The sequence below is a fragment of the Anabrus simplex genome, chromosome 2, assembly GCF_040414725.1.
Source record: "Anabrus simplex isolate iqAnaSimp1 chromosome 2, ASM4041472v1, whole genome shotgun sequence".
Classification (NCBI taxonomy): domain Eukaryota; kingdom Metazoa; phylum Arthropoda; class Insecta; order Orthoptera; family Tettigoniidae; genus Anabrus; species Anabrus simplex.
Genome location: NC_090266.1, coordinates 635,141,410 through 635,164,317, shown reverse-complemented (window position 1 = coordinate 635,164,317; position 22,908 = coordinate 635,141,410). Strand labels below are relative to the sequence as shown.

Genomic DNA, 22,908 nt, shown 5'->3' with positions numbered 1-22,908 from the left:
ACGATACACAGTTTAATATAGGAATTTTGAAGGGACAGAAAAAAGTCATCGCTATAACGGAGTTCTCGTTATATGCCATACTCGCTATGACTGACTTCTACTGTATTTTAATATGATTCTACGTCACGTTTTAAGAAGTGTGATCAATCAAGCTAATGTTTCTTCAAGACTATTTTATTTTTAAGTTGTTGTTCTTTTAAATCCTCGTTATTTTATAAGTGAGCAAACTGGTTTGCATATGTTTTCATCAATTTATGGTTTAAGACTTGCAAGTCTCGGACTTGTAGAAAATATGGACTTTGAGACAGTATAATCGTAACAGAGTTTTAAGTTGTTAATATGGTTTGAAATTGTGTTCAATTTGACGTAGATAAACTTATGTGATTGCCAATTTTTCCAAGAACCTATATCAGCTGCTGATGATGCAGAGGGGCGTCGAAACTAGTTCTGATTGAAATATATGTTGTAATTTCATCTAAACAACAGTTTTTATGTATTGAATAAGGTGGATCCAAATTATAATAAAAGTTGTAATGAAGGTGTCGTGTGCTTCAGCTCTACGATTTGAAGTACTCGGATGAAAAAATTACCAATGAAATAAAAAATTTCGCGTCGAAAACCTCCTGTAAATTTAACAAAAGGTGGATACGAAGTGGTAAATGCCTTTCTTTGTTTGAACGAAAACATACAATTTGGCTTGATGTTAATGTAAGGTTCCCACAGAAACTACATAGTATGTTTCAAGGAAGAAAATCTGAGGATTTAAGCCTACCAACTTCAGGTAGGGGTAGGCCAAAGATAGATTTTCAAGAAGCGGGTGAGAGAAATAAAAAGCGAAAAGTGAAGGAGGTTGTGGAGGAACTAAGTTCTCGGGAAATTTTGTTAGCAGCCGAAATGTCTTTAAAATCAACGGGCAAAAGGGATGCTGCAGGTTTAGTAAAAGAAGTATCAACAGCATCTCCATCTTGTGCAACAAAAATTTAAAAATTCAGGAAATTGTGCCAGAAACAGCCAGTGCAGAACACCCCAGAGAAAGAACTGGCACTATTTATTTCTACAGGACTGACTGTTCAGCAGTATATAGACATATACCAAAATGCAAGAGAAATGAATTCAAAGTTGTACCATCCTCACTATGTCCTGCGAGAAGCCAAGAAAGCACGTTATCCCCCTGCAGGATTCAATGCCAGTGAATGAAGTTTGCGTGAAAATCCAACTTCAAACAATACTGGATCACACTATTAGTCATTTGGTGAAAGTGAAAGATGTTTTAATTGCCACTTTTCTCCGCATCGGATGGTGTTTAATTTAGACTTGTGATTAAATGGGGGTGTTATAATAGTGCAGGACACAGTCAATGTAAGCAGCCCTTCCAAGATAGAGCTTGCAATGATGAATATTTATTTTTATCCTCCGTCCCAATACGATTGATATCTAATTCTGAGGGCAGAAAAATAGTATGTCAAAATCCTAAAACATTATCGCCCAGGTTTTGTCGCCCTATTAAGTTTTTATTTGCCAAAGAACCGATTGCATTAATAAATGAAGAAATATAAAAAGATTGAGAACTAGATCGCATGTTTGCAGCCATCTGTAATAAATGTAGGCACTGACAAAATCTTAAGTTACTCATTCACTTTTGAGTACAATAATTGACGGCAAAGTATGTAGGGCTGTAACAGGTAATGCAGCACAAAAATGCTGCAAGTGTGGAAAAAGTCCCAAAGAAATTAATTCATAAGCTTACGAAGCAGAAAGGTAGATACGGAAACGTATCCCTTCGGAATATCTTTCTTACAAGCCTGGATTCAAGTGCTTTCTCCATATCAGTTACCGTTTAAACGTAAACAAAATGGTAAATTAGACGGGCAAAAGAAAAAGCTGTTGTCAAAGAAAGGAAAAATGAAATCCAAAAGGAATTTAAGAGATAGATGGGACTTGACATCAATAAACCAAAGCCTGGTTTCGGGACAACGAATGATGGGAATACTGCCACTTTCCCGGGAAATTGAAGAAGTTTGTTTGTATACTTGAAAATATATTTTTGTCCAGCTAGGGAGATGTACTGTACACAACTTAGCTCATAGCATGTGTCAGGGGAGGTTCTGCCCAATGGCCAGCATGATCACCAGATCTCACACCTCTGGACTTTTTCCTCTGGGGTTACGTCAAGTCGTTAGTGTATGAAACCCCCGCAGAAACGGAGGAAGACCTGCTTGCTAGGATCCAAGCTTCCTGCCGCATGGTACAATAGACACCAGGGATCTTTGAGAGAGTGCGGCAGAACTTCATGCGCCTTTGCATGTTTCAATTTGACCCAAAAGGTTTAAGACACCCTGTATAATAAATTAAAAACATTGTTGTCCCCTGATGTAGTTCAACTGATATCTGTACAATGTTGGCTTAGTTGTTATATTCAGTCATAGGCTGATATACGTAAGTTATTATTGAAGGTAAACCGTCTGATTTCTAGTGTTACGTGGCCCGCTTGTATTACCCATGTTCTGACTACGGAGTATACTTACGTATATCAGCCTATGACTGAACATAACTAAGCCAAAAGTTGAACTACATCAGGGGACAACAAAAACATTGAAACAAAAAGGCCTCCAGCTCGAGACTGTTTTACAGATTACCACCTCGCATTTTAAAATTTTCATCTTGTTTTTAAGAAAAAACTTTTTAACTAACACTTTATATTGTGCATCTGATGTTTTTAATTTATCACATATGTCTTACTGAGGATGACCCTATGCTGGGACGAAACATGTCTATGCAATGTTTCGTCTTAATTGGATGTAAATATTGGAGTATTGACTAGGATAATCCAAATCATTTTGTACAATTTTTTTAATGCTGAGGTGTGTGGTATAGAAGACAAGGAGGGATAAAGTGAGAAATGAAGACATACGAAAAGAGCTAAATGTGCTAGAACTAAATGACAAACTGGAAGACAACAGATTGAGATGGTTTAGGATGTGTCAAGTGGATGAAAGAAGAAAGACTGCCCAGACAAGCACTGGAAAGACAGACGACAGGAAAGAGGACAAAGAAGACAAAGATTACCATGGATGGACTCTGTGAATAATAGCATAAGACAACAGAACCTGGACTGGAACACAGTTTTGGATGAGGAATGGTGGAGAGACAGGACGAAGTGGAGAGGAATCATATTTGTCCCCACCCAGTGTCAGCTGGAAAAGGGGAAATGATGATGATTAGTGGAATTATGTTAGAAGAACTAGAAAGGAAATTAAGTGAATTAGTTCAATAAGATTGTATAATGAATTGTATCTTTGATATAAAACAACTAGTGGCAAAAATTATTCATTGCAAGTACATATGTTTAGTCATATTTTCCATTTTTAAGCACATATTTGCCTGCATATTTGGGTGAGTTTTACACCCTAAACATCTGAAAGCTAATAATAAATCATTTTATGGTTTTCAGAGATGTTGGAAATTTTGTCTAGCACTTCTGCCAATGAAGTCAATCAGCCTGGCCTTTTTAGAGTACACTCCACTGCAAGCAGCACACAGGATTCATTATCTGTCCTTCATATTTCACGGTGCTTGGAAAACTGATATGTGGTACCACCTTTTGGCTTTTTGAGAAAAGCAGCAAGAAACTACCTCGCTCTCTCTTTCCTCGTATGTCTCTTCAGTGATACCCAGGCTTTCGTCAACAACTGATGAGTTTGTTGAGTATCAAGGCAGACTAGGGGATAAGGACTCAACATACACATATTTATACACAATCTTGAGTGTGGACAACATCTGCATGTGGACAATTCATGAAAAAATACATTAATGAGAAGAGGACCTTAACTCAGGGTATATTTTCATTTTTTAAATCTTCCAAACACAAATAAAGGTTCTACAATGCAGGCATGTCAAATAACCCTTGAAAAGTGTTAAAGGAAAATTCTCACCGAGTACAAAACTTGCCAATGATGCTGTTACAAGGCTACTCCCACACAGGAGAAAGGTATGATCAAGCTCAACTCTCTTATTCCTGACTGCACCCATACCAATGGCCACCACTGAAGCAAGAAATCCAACCACAATTGCCTGACACTGAAATAAATACAAATCTCATTAGCAGGAAACACATACAGTGAACAAATTCGTGAAACTTAACAAGTACAGTTATCTGTATCACACAAATACGGGTCCCACACAGATTACACTAAGTATTAGGCATCTCATGAGTGATTACCAGTGGCATCGAGGAGAATTATTAGTCATAAACAGAGTTATGCAGTATGTTACCTCAGTGCAAGCGATACAATTATGTCTTCGCAGAATACTAGTAAACTTGTCTCTGCAATAGTGTGGCCATTGTTTATTGTTGTCAGGGAATGTTTTTTTCATGTTTGTATTTTAATGGAACTATAGCTCTTTATAGAAAGGAAACACCTCAAAAGAAATCATGCTTAGTGATCCATTCTCAGAGCAGAGAGAACACACACTATGTTTTAGAATTCTGTAAAGAACAAATGAAGAAAGGTCTCCAAAACTGTGACCAGGCTGTAACCAGAAGTGAGAAGACAGAACTTGAATTGTTTTCGTAAAAGTTTTTTACACCATAATGATGAGTAAGGAAAGGATTTTTAGGCACTAATTAGAACACAAATGTATTCAAGCAAGTTGCAAGGATCATCTAGCTCATACAATAGTTCTGCTTTGAGATTTGCTTATAAATTAATTAGGGATATGGCCTATCGCAAACCTTAAAATTTATGCAGCTTACATTAACTGTAGAGTGGGCTAGACAATATTCAAGACTTGATTAAATACGTTTGCATTCTAACCTATTCATGCCTGAAAAGCCTTTCCCTATTGATGAGGAACACTTACTATATTTCCTCCATAATATCCCCCCCAACACTGCAGAAAATTATGCAACTAAAGTACAGTAATAGGATAAACAAAATGACAGATCAGTAGGGGCTGAGATAAGACAGATATAGAAGAACTGGGTTTGATGAGAAGAGAGTCAATCTATTTGAAGATGGTAATGTATGAAGTAGAGACTGTCTTTGTTTTGTTTTTTTTGTGTTTTCTTTCTATTTCTCTCTCATCCCACATGTCAGTGTGTTCATTCCATATGTTCCTTTCGACGTTCCTACTTTTCTATATATGACTTGACTTCCACTTGTTTGTTCCTTTCTATTATTTATATTGGACCCATTGGTTTTTTCCTTCTCCTTTTGTGTTTGTCTAGTGTTTCAAACTTTTACCAACTGTATTCATCTTTTTGTTGTTCCCTTTTCACTGTATTTATCTGGCTTTCTTCTACTCCTACACTTCCCACATCAAGACAGAATGAATGTTGAAGCCTGTCCTCCTGATGACGCTGAGAAGCAGAAACGAGCCTGTTTTGGACAGAGACATGCATTGCACCCTTGCGGCTCATTGCCGACAAGCTGGTGGATTGACAGATTGTCTGAGCTAATTCAGTTCGACATGCAGAGCGCAAATTGCCTAACTGAACTAGAGCGGGGAGCTAACGTCTCAGGTGCTACATAAGCTATAATCTGAACCATGGATATTTATAAGACTAGGATTGATGTAATATAATGACAACACTAAAGTTATGGGATAGGGGTCTAGTATCATGTAGGCCCTCCTCTAGCTCAGTCAAATGCAGCAACTTTTCGTAGCATCGATTCCACAAGTGGAAGAAACAGCTATGGAGAGATTCTGACCCATGCTGTTTGGATAGCTACCCACAGCTTCCTGCTATTTGTAGTTGCAGTGTCTTGGGTGTGAATGAACCTCACCACCACATTCCATAAATGCTTGACAGGGTTCACACCAGGTGAACAAGGTGGCTACAGCAGTCATTGAATCTCTCAAGAACGCTTGTTGAACAAATTCGGGATAACTAGGACCCAATGACACTATCTCATTGTAGGGGTACACGAAGTCCATGAAGGGCTGCAAGTAGTCAGCAAGCAGTTCAACATAGCAGTCACTAGTCAACAACCTGCTCAAGTGGATCAGCGCATCCAGCTCATGCCATGTTATCACACCCAACTCCATTATGGAGCTACCATCAGCCTGTATGATTCCTTGTTGACAACTGGGGTCTATGACTTCATGTCCCTGCTTCATGTTGCCAGTCCTCCAGGGTCCAATCAGCAATGTCACCTGCACAGGTAAGATGCTATGCCCGGTCTCAACAAGCACTCTCTGGTAGGCCTTTTGCTCCCACATCTTACCGACATTTAAAAACGCTGCATTGACCTACTGGATATGTGCCTGGTACCTCCTGCATTGAATGTGGATGTGATCTGAGCCAGTATGGCTCGTCTGTTACCACGGACAATTCCAGCCATACACCGTTCACTGCAATCATTAGGCATCTGTGGTCGGCCGCTGTGCATTTCACTGTGGGTGGTAATACCTTCCATGAGATATTTGCGATACATACTGTACTGGCACATCATTTTTCTAAGTCATTATTTATTAAAGAACTGCTCAGCTTTAGCGTCTGAAATAGCTGTACGAGCGAACGTTCTGGACTCCGCTGCTTGCTGCAGGAGTGAGAGAGACAGCGCGAGAGGGGAACAGGCCGAGTGATGTAATCGCCACATGTTCTTGACTTCCCCTATGGAATACTCTGGAAATATTTCTGTAACTTTTGAATGGCTTAAGATACAGAAATGAGAGCTACATCAACGTGAAGCCCACAGTTTGAAAGGATAATAGCCAAAATTTGGGGTTAATCCATCCAGTAACTTTGAAGATACTAAAGGGAGAAGTTTGTCGTACGAAACCACTTTTCTGTCGCTTCTCACAGCGAGTCAGCCCACAGCGGGGTATATAAGGTCAACGACTTGACAGGTATACTCAGTTGAAATCCGCAACTCAACCATGGGAGAAGATTATGCTGCTGCATCGCGTTACGTGAAGTTAAAGTGAATCGTACCGTAATACTTAGAATTTCGTCGTGTGAGACCGCGATACTTAGAAATTTCAACTGCGTCATAAACGTGTGAAATATTTTAAAACACTTCAAAATTGAGCTTCGTGTTACAAGACTTAAGAATTTTTCTACCAAGTTGCGAACTTGTGATTTTGAAGGTGTATTCAAGGTTGAATTTAATACAAGTGCTAGACTTGTCAATTTACAGCGCATTGTAGACTTAACTATTTTCAATGTGTATCACTTACTGTGATAAGAACATTGGAAGGACTGTGCATGATAATTTAAACTTATGACTGTTGACAGATTCATGAATTTTGAGACGTTTTGATGTGTGTTTCATCTGTAACCATGACTTTGAACTGTTCAAGGTGCTATGCTAGTCAAATACTCAGTGATTAGTAAGATTAAATGCGGTCAATTTTCACATATTTTGTGAATGTTTGAACAGTATCATTAGAAAAGAGATTGAACCTTAAGGACATTTTATGTCAGTAATAGGAAAAATGGACTCTTGTTAGGCTAATTTACACAGAAAATCTACTTAAGAAGTGAATTCTAGAGACTGTCGCATACATCGTGTGAACTGAATTTACGCATGAGTTCCCATTTACTGTGAACCTAACATTCATGCTGAACTCACGTGATTTTTGAATATTTTGAACTGTGCGTGTTCAATTCCATGCTATACGAACTGTGCATTTAAAATTCGTAACTTAAGAAGTGATTTCAGTTTTATCGTAAATTTCAGACTGTGTTAAAAGACTTATTTTGAGTCGCATGTTATCTGCAGCGTTATAAAGTACAAGTATGAACTATGCTTTCAAACTCATCTAAGTGTAAAGTGCAACTAATTATTCTTAACTGACAGTGCTACGTCTTGTATTATCGTGCCAATTGAACTTTCCCGTGTGTCCATTTTCTCTCTGACAAACACTGGAAATCTTGGCAAAGTGTCGAAACCTCGTACTACTTTAAACATCGAATCCAGCATAGGTCAGGCTACATCGTTGGTGATACGTGGTGACATCGAGGTATGATACATGGTGACATTGAGGGATAATACGTGGTAACATCGAGGCATGAAACGTGGTTTGCCTCAGTTGGTGCTGAGTTCGACCTCAGACAGATCGTAGTGGGAGTTCCAGCCGCCGAGCTGCGAAGCCGCATTTCAACCATTCCTGTTGCTGAATTCAGGTGATATCAGTGCATTTTACAATCCTTCTTGGGTGAATAATCCCTTCATATTGCACTAAAACATTAACTGATTAATTGCCAAGGCACTCTATCAACAATCAATCACTCAATCAATCACTACTGATCTGCATTTAGGGCAGTCGCCCAGGTGGCAGATTCCCTATCTGTTGTTTTCCTAGCCTTTTCTTAAATGATTGCAAAGAAATTGGAAATTTATTGAACATCTCCCTTGGTAAGTTATTCCAATCCGTAACTTCCCTTCCTATAAACTAATATTTGCCCCAATTTGTCCTCTTGAATTCCAACTTTATCTTCATATTGTGATCTTTCCTACTTTTAAAGACACCATCCAAACGTATTCGTCTACTGATGTCCTCCCACGCCATCTCTCCACTGACAGCTCGGAACATAACACTTAAAATAATAACATTAAGTTATTTATTAGACCACCTAATCAATACAAAATCGTCTTGGATGATTTACATAAATTTGTTAGCTAATAGTGGGACATGTTTCGCCTTCTCTGAAGGCATCATCAGCCATAGTCTTAACCTTAAATTAAAAATAAGCGTCTAAATAACATGTAGTGATGAAATGAATTTTAAAATCTTGAAGAGATTTGAAGTAAAATAACATTAAAAATAACAATGATGGTTTGAAAATACAATGTGATGAGATACAATAGTGGAAGTATTAACAAAATTAACCTTAGAAGGCTGCTAAAATAAGTACAATGGAATAAAACAACAGATTGTTATACAACAAGTAGTAAGATTGCATAAAAGTAAAGTTGATAGTAATGGCGGTTATAATTAGACGATGGCGAAAAATCTTATGTAATCAAAGTAAAGAGGAGAGAGTAAAAGTCAAAGTTAGTCGAGAGATCCGAAGTTCATTATGATCTAGAAGATAAAGGATGAAAGTCAGATGCATATGGTGAAGTTGTAGAACACGTTGAGGATATGAAGTTGGTGAATAGAAGTTGAAGAACAGTTTCAAATAGGATCACTATGGACCATCTCAAAATTTGAAGTGATGTTCAAATGTTGTAAATTGTGAGTTTGTAGATATTCTAGTTGAAAAAGCATATACAAGTGGAATCACTTGACGGTGACAAAGATAGCTTGTAATATTATGAGTAAGAAGTATTTGCAACAGTAGACTTCTTGCTACACATGTCCCACGTAGCAAGAAGTCTACTGTTGCAAATACTTCTTACTCATAATATTACAAGCTATCTTTGTCACCGTCAAGTGATTCCACTTGTATATGCTTTTTCAACTAGAATATCTACAAACTCACAATTTACAACATTTGAACATCACTTCAAATTTTGAGATGGTCCATAGTGATCCTATTTGAAACTGTTCTTCAACTTCTATTCACCAACTTCATATCCTCAACGTGTTCTACAACTTCACCATATGCATCTGACTTTCATCCTTTATCTTCTAGATCATAATGAACTTCGGATCTCTCGACTAACTTTGACTTTTACTCTCTCCTCTTTACTTTGATTACATAAGATTTTTCGCCATCGTCTAATTATAACCGCCATTACTATCAACTTTACTTTTATGCAATCTTACTACTTGTTGTATAACAATCTGTTGTTTTATTCCATTGTACTTATTTTAGCAGCCTTCTAAGGTTAATTTTGTTAATACTTCCACTATTGTATCTCATCACATTGTATTTTCAAACCATCATTGTTATTTTTAATGTTATTTTACTTCAAATCTCTTCAAGATTTTAAAATTCATTTCATCACTACATGTTATTTAGACGCTTATTTTTAATTTAAGGTTAAGACTATGGCTGATGATGCCTTCAGAGAAGGCGAAACATGTCCCACTATTAGCTAACAAATTTATGTAAATCATCCAAGACGATTTTGTATTGATTAGGTGGTCTAATAAATAACTTAATGTTATTATTTCAATCTACATCATCAATACGGACCAAAAATGATATTTATTACATGTAACATAACACTTAGTCGAGCAGCACATCTCCTTTCTCCCAAGTCTTCCCAGCCCAAACTTTTGCAACATTTTTGTAACGCTACTCTTTTGTCGGAAATCGACCAGAACAAATCGAGCTGCTTTTCTTTGGATTTTTTCCAGTTCCTGAATCAAGTAATCCTGGTTTATGTGATTACCCCAATGAAGATCTTTCCTTATATTAATACGTAGGTATTTACTATGATCCCCAAAGGGAACTTCCACCCCATCAACACAGTAATTAAAACTGAGAGGACTTTTCCTATTTGTGAAACTCATCATACCATTGCTTACTGTCCATCTCACAACATTATCGAGGTCATTTTGCAGTTGCTCACAATCTTGTAACTTATTTATTACTCTATGCAGATATCATCATCTGCAAAAAGCCTTTTCTGATTCCAATTCTTTACACGTATCATTTATATACCTATAAGAAATGAAAAATCACAAGTGAAACATTCTTCTAAACACCGCTTATCGGGCATCAGCAATGACTGGTTTAAGCAATTTACGTGGTTAGTTGTGAAAGAAAATGGTACGGTATGATATGTTCCACATGTATAAAATGTTCATTGAAGAAACCGACAAAGAAGGAAGTGACTTGGGCGACTATACTGTGTACAAGACTTCAAAAGGAGAGTTTAGTTGACTATGAACAAAGCAAGCTGCATACCGATTCTTGTTCAAACTTAAGCGAAAGCTGTGCATTCGAAGAAACTGGATTTGGGCAAATAGAAAAATCCGTTTCTATTTTAAACAATTTACAGAGTGATCCTTTTCATGGAGCCCTAAGATCAATGTATTAGTTGGCAAAAAATGAGCTACCACACACTACATTATACGGAAAATTGCTCAAACACTGTGAGGCTATGCGCTGTACATATCTAAAGCATCTTAATATTGGTGATAATGCTAATTATACCGTACCGGTACTTCAGAAAGAATAATGCAGGAGTTACTTGACGTAACGGTGTAGCATCGGAAATTAGATGTGAAATATTAAAGAACATACCTACATTCAGCAGATTATGTCAGTGTTCTGTGTGATGAAACTACAGATATTTCTGTACTGAAGCAACTTATTGTGTACAGAAAATATCTCAACCAACTTGAAAAAAAGAGGTTAATGTTAGTTTTGTGTCATCCTGCAACATCATTGATGGTAAAGCTGAGACCATAACAAATAAACTAACTGAAATCCTTGAAAATCTAGGGTTAAAAACTTGTAATTTGGTAGGTCTGGGATCTGATGGGGCAGGTGTTATGATTGGTAAGCAAAAGGGAGTAGCAACACTGCTAAGATGAAAACAAATGGACTCATGGTAAACTGCCACTGCATTAACCACAGATTGGCACTTGCTAGTGTCCAGGCAGCAGCTGAACTGCCTTATTTAGTGACTTTAATGATTTTTAAGACAGCTCTTTTTCTTTGTTCATAATTCCTCAGTCAGGATGGCTGGTTTAACTGAAATCTAGAATATCATGGACAGCCCTCAAATTAAACTAAAAATGGCCAGTGATACTAGATGGTTGTCTCATGACTCCACTGTACAGTCTCTAAGAAGATCTATGGTGAGTGTTGTTGCTGCACTTGAAGGAGAGGCCACTGAAAGGAATGATATTACAGCTGAAGGCTTAAGCAAGTGCATGAAGACATACAATTTCTTAGCTGCAATAATGATGCTTTAAGATATCTTACCTCTTCTGTGCACACTGTCTAGAGCTTGGCAAATGCAAGACATTGACTTGACAGAAATTGAGCCAATCTTAGAAGCCACAAAAATCAGCGTCTTACAATTGAAGGACACTCCAGGAAATCATTTTCAAAGTCTCAATCACCATCTTGCTGGTGAATGGTCAGACTTTCACATCACTTATTAAGATGTCGATGTTGTGACCATCAAGGCAACAATTTATAACAAGTACATAGATACTGTTATCCAACATCTAGAACACAGATTTCCAGATATGCCTAACAGTTCCTGCTTTTCAAGAGTGTTTAATGCAAAAAGTCAAGATCAGAATGAAGCTTCTGAGTTGCTTCTTGATTTCTAGCCCTCAAATTACAACAGCACTAAACTGGAATGGTCTGTTGCATCAAAAATGTTCCAAGGAGAGTCCTCCATTGGATTAAAACCTAAACAAATAATGATGAAGTTTGCAACAACATGCAAGCTTATGGAATCTATTCCAAATTTAGCAAGACTATAGTTCCGTTTTTATGAGTTTCGACTTGACAGTTAGCCGGAAGTCAGCCGGTGGTGCCAAATTGCCACGAATACAAACAGCTGATTTACGATACACAACACGAACAGAAATGTAAATACTGGAATATAAGTCCATAATCGGTTATTCTTTGTAGCAACATACATGATTCACGTAAGATCAATAATGCACAACACATTTACGATAAGGCTTCAAGATAAAAATATGTCAATGCTCGAACAGATAAACCGTGAGAAAATTAAATTAAATTTCTACTCACCATGTAGAAGATCTCGAGTTGCTGTTAGATTCAGTCTCCCGTAACGAAGGAAATAATCCTACAAAGCGAATATACCACTCATTTCTCAGTCACTATCGGCATTGTCATCGTCTGTTGAGGTTTCAATCTCGCTTGACTCTAAAGAGATAATAAAGTCTTCAACATAATTGTCTGAACTACTTTATGCCCGTTCCTTCTGGCTATCCACCACATAAACTGGGTACTGGGGCTTGTTTTGTTTCAAGAGATGCACAAGATTCCCATTCCACATGTTATCGCGAACCGAAATATTGTGCTCCTTCAACCACTTAATCAACTCATTCTTTCTAGCCGCCATTGTTGGTGCTTTGTCAAGAATGACTAACATTACAAACAATTTCCCGGGCCCGGCTCCTTAGTGGAGTACCTCGTCCGAAGGGCTTTCTTCTCTTGGGAGCTTCATCCTTAAACGTAGGCGTCGACATGACAGAACATCAAATTCACACACGGGCCTAAAATTAACCTACTATATAACTACCGAACGAAATGTTAAACTAAGCTACTGTATAAAATAGATCACCTGTTACACACTATTTACTACAATATAACGCACTATACTATTAAAAATACTAAACAATACATTTATAAACTCTACACTGCGAAATATAAACGAACAACAACTTAGCACGAAGACGCACAAAGACCGTGAAAAGAACTGAGCACAATACAACACACAGCTGGTAGCACGTGGTTACAGCAAACAACAAATCGACAACACTGCTAACCGCAACTGGAGTCTAACGCTCTCTATCGGAGCGATCGGCTGTCTATGATTGGCTGTTGATTAATTCACTTACCCTCCGCCAAAAGGCAGCGCTCAAACGTCAAGTCGAAACTCATAATAACTGAACTATAGCTGCTATTGGACTGTCCTGTGAGCACAGCTGAATGTGAAAGGGGATTTTCGTCTTTGAAGAGAGTTAAAACCTGTTTGAGGAATCGTATGAAGCGGAGCACACTCAACAATTTGATGTTGATTTCACTAGAGGGGCCAGACTCAACAAAATTCAATTATGAAAGAGCTGCAGACAACTGGACCTCAAAGAAGAAAAGAAGAATCAACATATAAAACATCATGCTAAAAGTAAATTTCAATTTTTTAATGGTAGAAAAAGATATATCTTATTTTGTCTTGTTCGTGATAACAGTGAAAACAATTTTGATGTTTATGTTTAACTCTCTAATGTTATTGTTAATCCATGTATGTGCCCTGCCTATATCAACCAGAGGGAAATAAACAATTTATTTATTGAAATTTTATCATTAATTTTTGAAGTAGTATTCCCCAACCCAGCTACTTATTCCTGCCACCCGGCTGACAAAAATTTCTGGGGAGAACACTGCATTGACCATATACAATGAAATAGGCTTCATCAACTGATAATAATTTAGTACTTAATATTACTAAAGCTAAATGACACCTTTTATTAAAACTTATTAACATTTTGCATTTCTAAGAATTCAGAGGTATTATAAAATGGATTTTCTATTAACCAATCATACATTCTTCTTTTAAAATTACTTAAAGGAGTGGACCATGCAGAATGTGGTAATTTATTAAATAATCTTAAATTATTTTATTTGAGTGAGCAGATTTTGACAGCCTGTGAATTGGGATGTGAATGTCTGCTTTGTCCCGAGTATCATGAAGGTGAATGTTTTCTCTAGTACTGAATTCATTTATGTTGTTTTTAACATATGACAAAGATATATAAATATACAAATTTATAATTGTCAGTGTTTTAAGCTTAATGAAGAGAGGTCGACAATCGTCAATTGCACCAGCCCTACACATTGTTTGGATAACCTTTTTCTGCATTAGAATATTATATACATGAGAAGAATGCCCCCATAATAACAGTCCATAAGCAATGTGTGACTGGAAGAGACCAAAATATGCCATCCTTAGGTAGTCATTGCTAACTAAATCCCTCAACTTCCACATCAAATATTTTTTTTACAAACATGATCAATGTGTGTTTCCCAGTTCAATTTAGCATCAATATGAAAACCCAAAAGTTTGACTGACTAACTTTCAATATCTTTGGATAATCCTAGTGTGACAAATTGAGTTTGATCCTCATTGCACAACATCCTATTGGATGAAAACCAATGCATTGCAGTTGCAAGAGCTTCCTGTGACATCTGATGCAAACCTGAGATGCTCTGGTGTTTTGTAATTAACGTCGTATCGTCCGCATACGATATAAGATCATGACATTTGACATTTTGCGGTAAATCATTGACTGCCAGAATGAATAAAAATGGACCGAGGACAGAGCCCTGTGGCACATCAGTTGGAACTTTCTTCAAAGTGGAATACCTATTTTTAATTGAGACAAACTGATATCTGTTATTTAAGTATGACTTAATTATGTTCAGTGAGGGATACTCGACACCATACATCTCAAGCTTTGCAAGTAAAATTTCATCAATACAATCAAAAGCTTTACTTAGATCACATAACACCAAAGAGATCGCCTGCTTGTTTTCAAACGCTGTTAATATCTGATTAACAATTTCAAGAACAGCAGAAGTACATTTACCTTGTCGAAACCCAAACTGACAGTCGTATAGGAGATTGTAAGTATCAAAATAGTTGCTAAGTTAATTGTACAAAAGTGATTCAAATATTTTAGAAATTATTGGAACAAATGAGACGGCACGATAGTTCTGAAGAAATTCTTTGTCCCCATTTTTAAATACTATTTAGTCAAATGTTCGTACTTGCAAAACGTCTACATTTAAGTAGATCAAGAAAACTCCAAACTGTAAACACTAATTAAAAAAAAAAAGCTAGAGGTTCAGAAATCAAATGTATTATTCTTTTGATGATGTAATTAGATAACCAATAATAATCCATACTCTTAGAGTTTGAAAATTTTAAGCTAACTTTAATTACTTCATCACATGTGATTTCAACCCAATGGAAAGTGTTTCGGCAGGGGTGTTGATTGTGAAGAAAGTCACTCGCAGCTGTACCTGTTGCCTTAATTTGATCTCCGATTTCTTTTACAGAGTTTAAGAAATAATTATTCAGTTCTTCCGGATCGAGAAATATGTCTCGAGTTCAAGTAGGGATGTGTTCTTGTACTATAACATCCCATGCCGCCTTGCATTTGTTGGGTGCATTCTCAATATATTTTTCACAAGCTAAAGTTTTGTCACGGATAAGTTTTCTTTTATATAACGTTTCACAATTAAGATAAGCTTTATACATGCCATTCTGCTCGGTTCCACCTTGACAAAGAGTTTTTATAAATTCTATACAGCAAAAGCATTCTTTCTCTACACTGAGTCAATTCTTCAGTATACCAGTTCAACTTCTTGCTTTTCAGTTTACCATTATGACTAATTTTTATCAGTGGTGAACATAAATGCCACAATTCAACCAATTTATCTAACAAGTTTCCAAATACAGTTTCAATATAATTTTCTCCCATTTGAAATTCAAATACAAAGCCCCAGTTAATTTGTTCCAGACTTTCAATAAATATGTTAATATAATCATCACCCTGACTTTTTACCCACATCAGAACAGGTTCATTATTGTAAATTATGTCAGGCTGGTTCAGATATAATGATATAAGCAAGGGGTCATGATCTGCAAAACCCCTACCAACAAGTCTAAGTTTATACAAATCCCTCAAAAAATTTACAATAATATTATCCAAGCATGCATTATTACGTGTAGGTACTTGTTTGTGCAAATTAAATTTAGAGTTCTTAGTAAATTCAGAAAATTTCTAGAAATCTGCCCATCTGAATATGCCATCTGTATGTTAACCCTGGAACCGGCAATCGTCGCGATCGCGACTCATTTCCCTGTTACTCAACCGGCAGAGTCGCTATCGAGATGCATTACGCCAGCACTGACTAATTTTGAGATAGCGCCTTGAAACTCAACATCTTTATGACATATCTTGCATAATATTGAAGAGGAAACTCTACTCGATAAATACACCACACTCTAAAGTAGTTTAGTGTGACAGAGTGTGCGGTATACACGTGGAAAAACGAGAACGCTTTGCAGACGGTCATTCTGTTGTGCTTGCTGTGATTGTCCGATGTGCATTAGCTTTCGTGGCGCAAAATGAATGAATTTTCAGGGAAGTAGTGAAATTCGTAATTGTTTGTTTGATCTGGACGGCGAAGGTGATAGTGACGTACTTTTAGAAGGAATTGAGGATGATGTTGACAATAATTCGTCAGGTAGTGGCAAGTTATATGAGCCTGGGCTAAGTGATTTCGACACTGTTATTGACGATGATGTGGAACACAATGAACCAGCCACTGATGATAATAATGATAATGACGGTAATGCAGTTGACAAAACAGAACCGAAGTGGACAAGAGTTTATCCTCCAGAGCCAGAAATAAAAGTGGAAGAGAAGTTCAAGGTTAGAAACGCAGGTATATGAAATTGCCCTCCCAGTAGCAGTCCTCCTCTAACATATTTCTATTTGTTTTCTCCAATGCTATCCGGAATCTTTTAGTGACTGAAACTAATAAATGCATACGCACAGGAAATTATACGAAATAAAACGAATTCCGGAAATAGGGTCCGTATTCACGTCTGCAAAGATGGATTGACGTTACAGTATAAGAAATGAAAAAAAAAATCATTTCTCTAGTTATAAATATGGGTCTGAACCCTAATAACAACATTGAAAAACAGTGGTACACTTCAAAATCGCAAATAACTTATTTCTATTTTTTTCTAACGTCATGTCACTAAAACGTTTCGACTGGAAAGAAATATTCTATAACCTGTTGGTAATGGTAATTTTTGATGCCTATAAACTCTATAGTTCGAACACCGACAAACCCCTTGAACAGGAGGAATTTATGGTTAGTATTGTCGAAGGTCTTGTAGATGAAGAAACTCTTCAAAACCTTTCACCTGGACCTTCAGGAGAAAAGGGACATCAGCTGGTACGCCTCCCAGGAAAGAAACTGCGGTTGTGCCCTGTCTGTTCGACTGCAGAAAAACAGTCAAGCACCCACTTCTTGTGCCCAGGATGTAATTGTAATGTCCATCAACAGTACTACCATAAATTAGAACATTTTTGGAGGCCTATGAAAGCAGGAAGAAAGATGAGCCACTTCGAAGGTAGCGAGGATGAATCTAAGTAGACTCACGTCTTGGTGCGATGTGCCTGTGTTACTTCAGTTCTATTTTACTTTACAATACTTCAATGTAGTGAAACCTTTTGCACATATTTTTAATCAGCATAAAATTGTGCAAATTTTGTATATAGTAAAATTATCACATAATATTACTTTTTACGTACACGTTGCCCATAACTTTCGGATTATTTTGGAATACTTAGTGTGTGTTGGATACTTCGTCCATACTGCTTCAGGATACAAAATTGGTAAGTTTAATTTCCTACTATAGTATTCTTCGTCCTTTTCTGAATAAAATGACATGTTGTACTTAAAAATAAATTGAAAAACAACATTTTTATGAATTTTTTAAAAGTTGCTTGCAAAACTCGCCTAAATGCTTGCCGCGTGAAGGTGAACTGCTTGCCGGTTCCAGGGTTAAAATCTCCACAAACAGCAACTTTGGCCTTAAACTTCAAAATTTTTTCCATTACCAATTCAAAATTCTTAAGAAATACACAAGCATCAGCATTTGGAGATCTATACAAACTAACAATTATCAAATTCTGATCAACCAGCTTCACAGAACTAAATTCTCCCTCTAATTCTACACAATATTGACTTAAATCAACTTTCACAAAATTAAAACACTCTCTAACTAAAATCCCAGCTCCCCCATTTTTCTTTTTACTCCTACAAAACATATCTGCAACAGTACATCCACGGGGCACAAAATATTCTACTTGATTTTCAGAAAGCCAATGCTCCGATACACAAATCACATCAACTTTCTCGGTTTGGCAAAAGTATTCTAATTCTAAGAACTTATTTCTAACGCACTGGATATTTACTTGCAATAAATTGAGAGATTTACCCTTGCTATCCTTCTTTTGGATGCCATTTACCTCTCGGCAACTACCTTTTGTAATACTCATTATTGATGGAGATTTCTGACCTGATGTTTCATGTACCGGTATTTTATGAATAGGAGAATAACATAGGCCTACATGAGTTTGGCTACTTACTACACTATCTTCGATAATGGTTTGCTTTGGTGACCGATCTGATTTGTCACAGATGCTAGTTTTGGTTTACATGGCCTCTTAAAATGCATAACATTTTCTAGTTGACTGAGCCAGCTTGAAGAACAGCTGGCTCTTTCTACTAGTTTTTGCAGGCATGAGCTACTGAACTAATGGTGTGGTAGTTTTCACACCTGTCAGCACCGGCTTTCTTGGGAATAGGTATAACAACATTCTGCCGAAAATCGGATTGGACTTCTCCTGTCTCGTATATTTTACACACTAAATGGAATAACCTTGCCATGCTGGTTTTGCCTAAGGCAGTCAGTAATTCAGAGGGAATGTCATCAATTCCAGGTGCCATGTTCCTATTTAGGTCGTTCACAGCTCTGTCAAACTTTAGACCTCAAAATTGGGTCTCCCATTTCATCAGCATCAACAGCCACTTCTTGTCCCAGGACCAAATTATCTACATCTCTACCTTGATACAACTGTTGGATATGTTCCTGCTATCTTTCTGCTTTGTCTTTTTTCCCTAGAAGTGGCTTTCCATCTGAGCTCTTAATATTCATACACCTAGATGTCCTTTCTCAAAAGGTTTCCTTGATTTTCCTGTATGCAGCATCTATCTTTCCTAGGACCACACAACCTTCGACATCCTTGCACTTCTCCTTCAGCCCCTCAGTTTTAATTACTGTGTTGATGGGGTGAAAGTTCCTTTTGGGGATCATTGTAAATACCTCGGTCTTAATATATAAGGAAAGATCTTCATTGGGGTAATCACATAAATATGATTGTAAATAAAGGGTACAGATCTTTGCACATGGCTATGAGGGTATTTAGGGGTTGTAGTAAGGATGTAAAGGAGAGGGCATATAAGTCCGTGCTAAGACCCCAACTAGAGTATGGTTCCAGTGTATGGGATCCTCACCAGTATTATTTAATTCAAGAACTGGAAAAAAATCCAAAGAAAAGCAGCTCGATTTGTTCTGGTCGATTTCCGACAAAAGAGTAGCGTTACAAAAATGTTGCAAAGTTTGGGCTGGGAAGACTTGGGAGAAAGGAGACGAGCTGCTCGACTAAGTGGTATGTTCTGAGCTGTCAGTGGTGAGATGGTGTGGGAGGACATCAACAGACGAATAAGTTTGAGTGGTGTCTTTAAAAGTAGGAAAGATCACAATATGAAGATAAAGTTGGAATTCAAGAGGACAACCTGGGGCAAATATTCGTTTATAGGAAGGGGATTGGAATAACTTACCAAGGGAGATGTTCAATAAATTTCCAATTTCTTTGCAATCATTTAAGAAAAGGCTAGGAAAACAACAGATAGGGAATCTGCCACCTGGGCGACTGCCCTAAATGCAGATCAGTAGTGATGGATTGAAGCCATTCTTCCTTAGCTACCTTCTACTTACTAGCCACTTCATTCTTTAATCGCCTGTAATCTTTCCTGCCCTCTTCATTTCTAGCATTCTTGTATTTTTGTCGTTCATCAATCAGGTCTAGTATCACCTGAGGTATCCACTAATGCTTAGTTGATCTTTTCTTCTTTCCGAACATTTCTTTAGCAGCCCAATTGACTTCATTTTTCATGACTATCCACTCTTCCCCTACTGTGTTTCCTTCAGCCTTTCCATTTAGTCCTTGTGCAACATGTTCCTTGAAACAATCCCTCACACTCTTTTCTTTCAACTTGTCTAGATCCCATCTTTTTGCATTCTTTCCTTTCTTCAATTTCTTCAACGTCAGATGGCATTTCATGACCAACAAGTTGTGGTCAGAGTCCACACCTGCTCCTGGGAAAGTTTTTCAATCCAACACCTGGTTTCTGAATCTCTGTCTAATCATAATGAAGTCTATTTGATACCTTCAAGTGTCTCCAGGTCTCGTCCACGTATACAGCCGTAGTTTGTGGTGTTTGAACTAAGTACAGTAAAACCTTGTTAATTCGAAGTCGTTGGGACTAAAAAATCGGACTTCGAATTACGTGATTTCGAATTAACCGCTAATTTGCAATTCAGAAGTACCAACCCTTGCCGCGTTACGAAATATTCTAAGGCCCGTTACTGCATGCAGTTAACCTTGATTCACAGTTTATACCTTTCAAATGCCATGAAAAAAGAAATATTTCCAAAATTTATCCAAAAATGTACATTTACAGTATTCAAATAATGCACTTGCATATCTCACTGGCAAATATAACCTCACGCAACGAAAGAAAGGAAAAAAAAGCACGATTCAAAGACGAGGAGAAATCTATGCTGGCTCCCATGTGTAAGTGCTTTATTCATTGGAGTACTATACTGTATGCATTTTAGATGCCTTGTATTTACACAGAAAGTACCCGATGCCCTTAAAATCAAACCTTCCCGCCATGGCACTTCTCTCGTACTTCAGAAATGTAAACACTTGCCGCGTCACAAAGTATTCTAAGACCCATTAATACATGCAATCACCTCGATTCACAGTTTAAACCTTTCCAATGCCATGGAAAAACTATTTCCGAAATGTATCCAACAAGGTGCATTTACAATCTTCAAATAATGCACTTGGATAAATCACTGACGAACATAACCTCACGCAACGAAAGAAAAAAAAATCATACAATTCAAAGACGAGGATAAATTATGCTGGTTCCCCTGTGCAAATGCATTATTTTTTGGATATCTGTACTGTTTGCATTTTTAGATGCTTTGTACTGGGATGGAAAGTGCCCGACGCCCTTAAAACATTGTAGCTTATCGAACTTTTCTATGACGAGGGGATAAAGTTTCTCGCTTCCATGTGCACTGCAATTGCAACGCACTACAATGACCATCATCCCCGACCCTTGTATGATTCTCCGGCTGGCACTTTCTTCTTTAAAACCATAAGACCGTTTGGGCTCGCATTAAAATAAAGCAATGCAGTTTCACCGGCAATGACAATATTGTTCGGTGCCTACGAATTTATTATTTGAGCCACGCTTTTTCGTCAACTGTCGGCATCGCCAGTGTTCGCGCATTCTGTTTTCCCGCACACTGCCTGTTGCGTGACATTACGGCATTCCTTAAAAGGTTGAATACATAAGAATTCCGATTTCATTCAACTTGGCAATCATGAAGCGCACTGTAGACCTACCGAAGTGAGTGTAAGTGTGGAAAGCTACCCCTCCACATTCCGGAACACGCGTTCTATTATGACGCGGATAAATTTCGAGTTGAAATTACTCTGTAACATACTATTGTTTTAAAATGTTAAGGCAGTTTCGAATTAAAAGTCTGAATTTCGGTAATGGGGCCGACAATGTACTTCGAATTACGAATTATCCATATTTAGAATTACAATTTAAATAACATGCAAAACTGTATCTCATGTTTCCGGGAACGAAAGCTTCTTCGAATTACGTGGGATTTTGAATTAACCGATTTCGAATTATCGAGGTTCTACTGTATTGGCAAGGACTAAATTATGATCAGTGCAGAATTCAACCAGCCGACTTCCTCTTTCGTTCCTTTGTCCCAATCCGAATTCTCCAATTCTATTTCCTTCTCTTCCCTGGCCTACAACTGCATTCCAGTCTCCCATCACAATTAGATTCTCGTCACCTTTTACATATACATCACCCGTATAATCCATATAATGAGTTAGCTGGAAAATTTATAATGTCCAATAACGGACCAACTATATTGGTATTACAAAATTTACTCATTCGGGACAAATATTTCAGGTTCCCTATGGAAATCAACATCTATATCATCAGATGGCCAGGCAGGCATCAATTTTGGAAATAAGACAAAGTCTCTCATAGTGTATTGGCACTGCCGGTGGCTCCAAGTAGCTTATGCAGTGGCCTCCAAGGTACGCACTAGCCATGCATATTGGTGGGTGTATTATTTACCAACTGATGAGCCCAACTTAGCACACTAGGGCGAAACGCTGGCAACCAGGAATGAGTTAGCTGGAAAATGTATAATGTCCAATAACGGACCAACTACATGGGTATTATTCCATATAATCATTCGGAGTAACAAAACAAAATGTTTGTTCTACCTGAAATGCCGCGGCATCGCCATCAGGTCTGATTTCTCGATATCCGTCTTCATTTACATCACTGTTAACATTAAAATTATTTTC

General features: G+C 37.5%; 1 protein-coding gene across 1 annotated transcript in view; it reads right to left on the bottom strand.

The window, feature by feature from the left end:
• Positions 1 to 22,908, bottom strand: part of LOC136864296 (solute carrier family 41 member 1) — a 190,330-nt gene that overhangs the window by 122,216 nt on the left and 45,206 nt on the right. Inside the window, exon 4 of the mRNA XM_067141088.2 lies at positions 3,933 to 4,077. Within this exon, the coding sequence (XP_066997189.2) occupies positions 3,933 to 4,077 (145 nt within the window). The remainder of the gene's footprint in view (positions 1 to 3,932; positions 4,078 to 22,908) is intronic.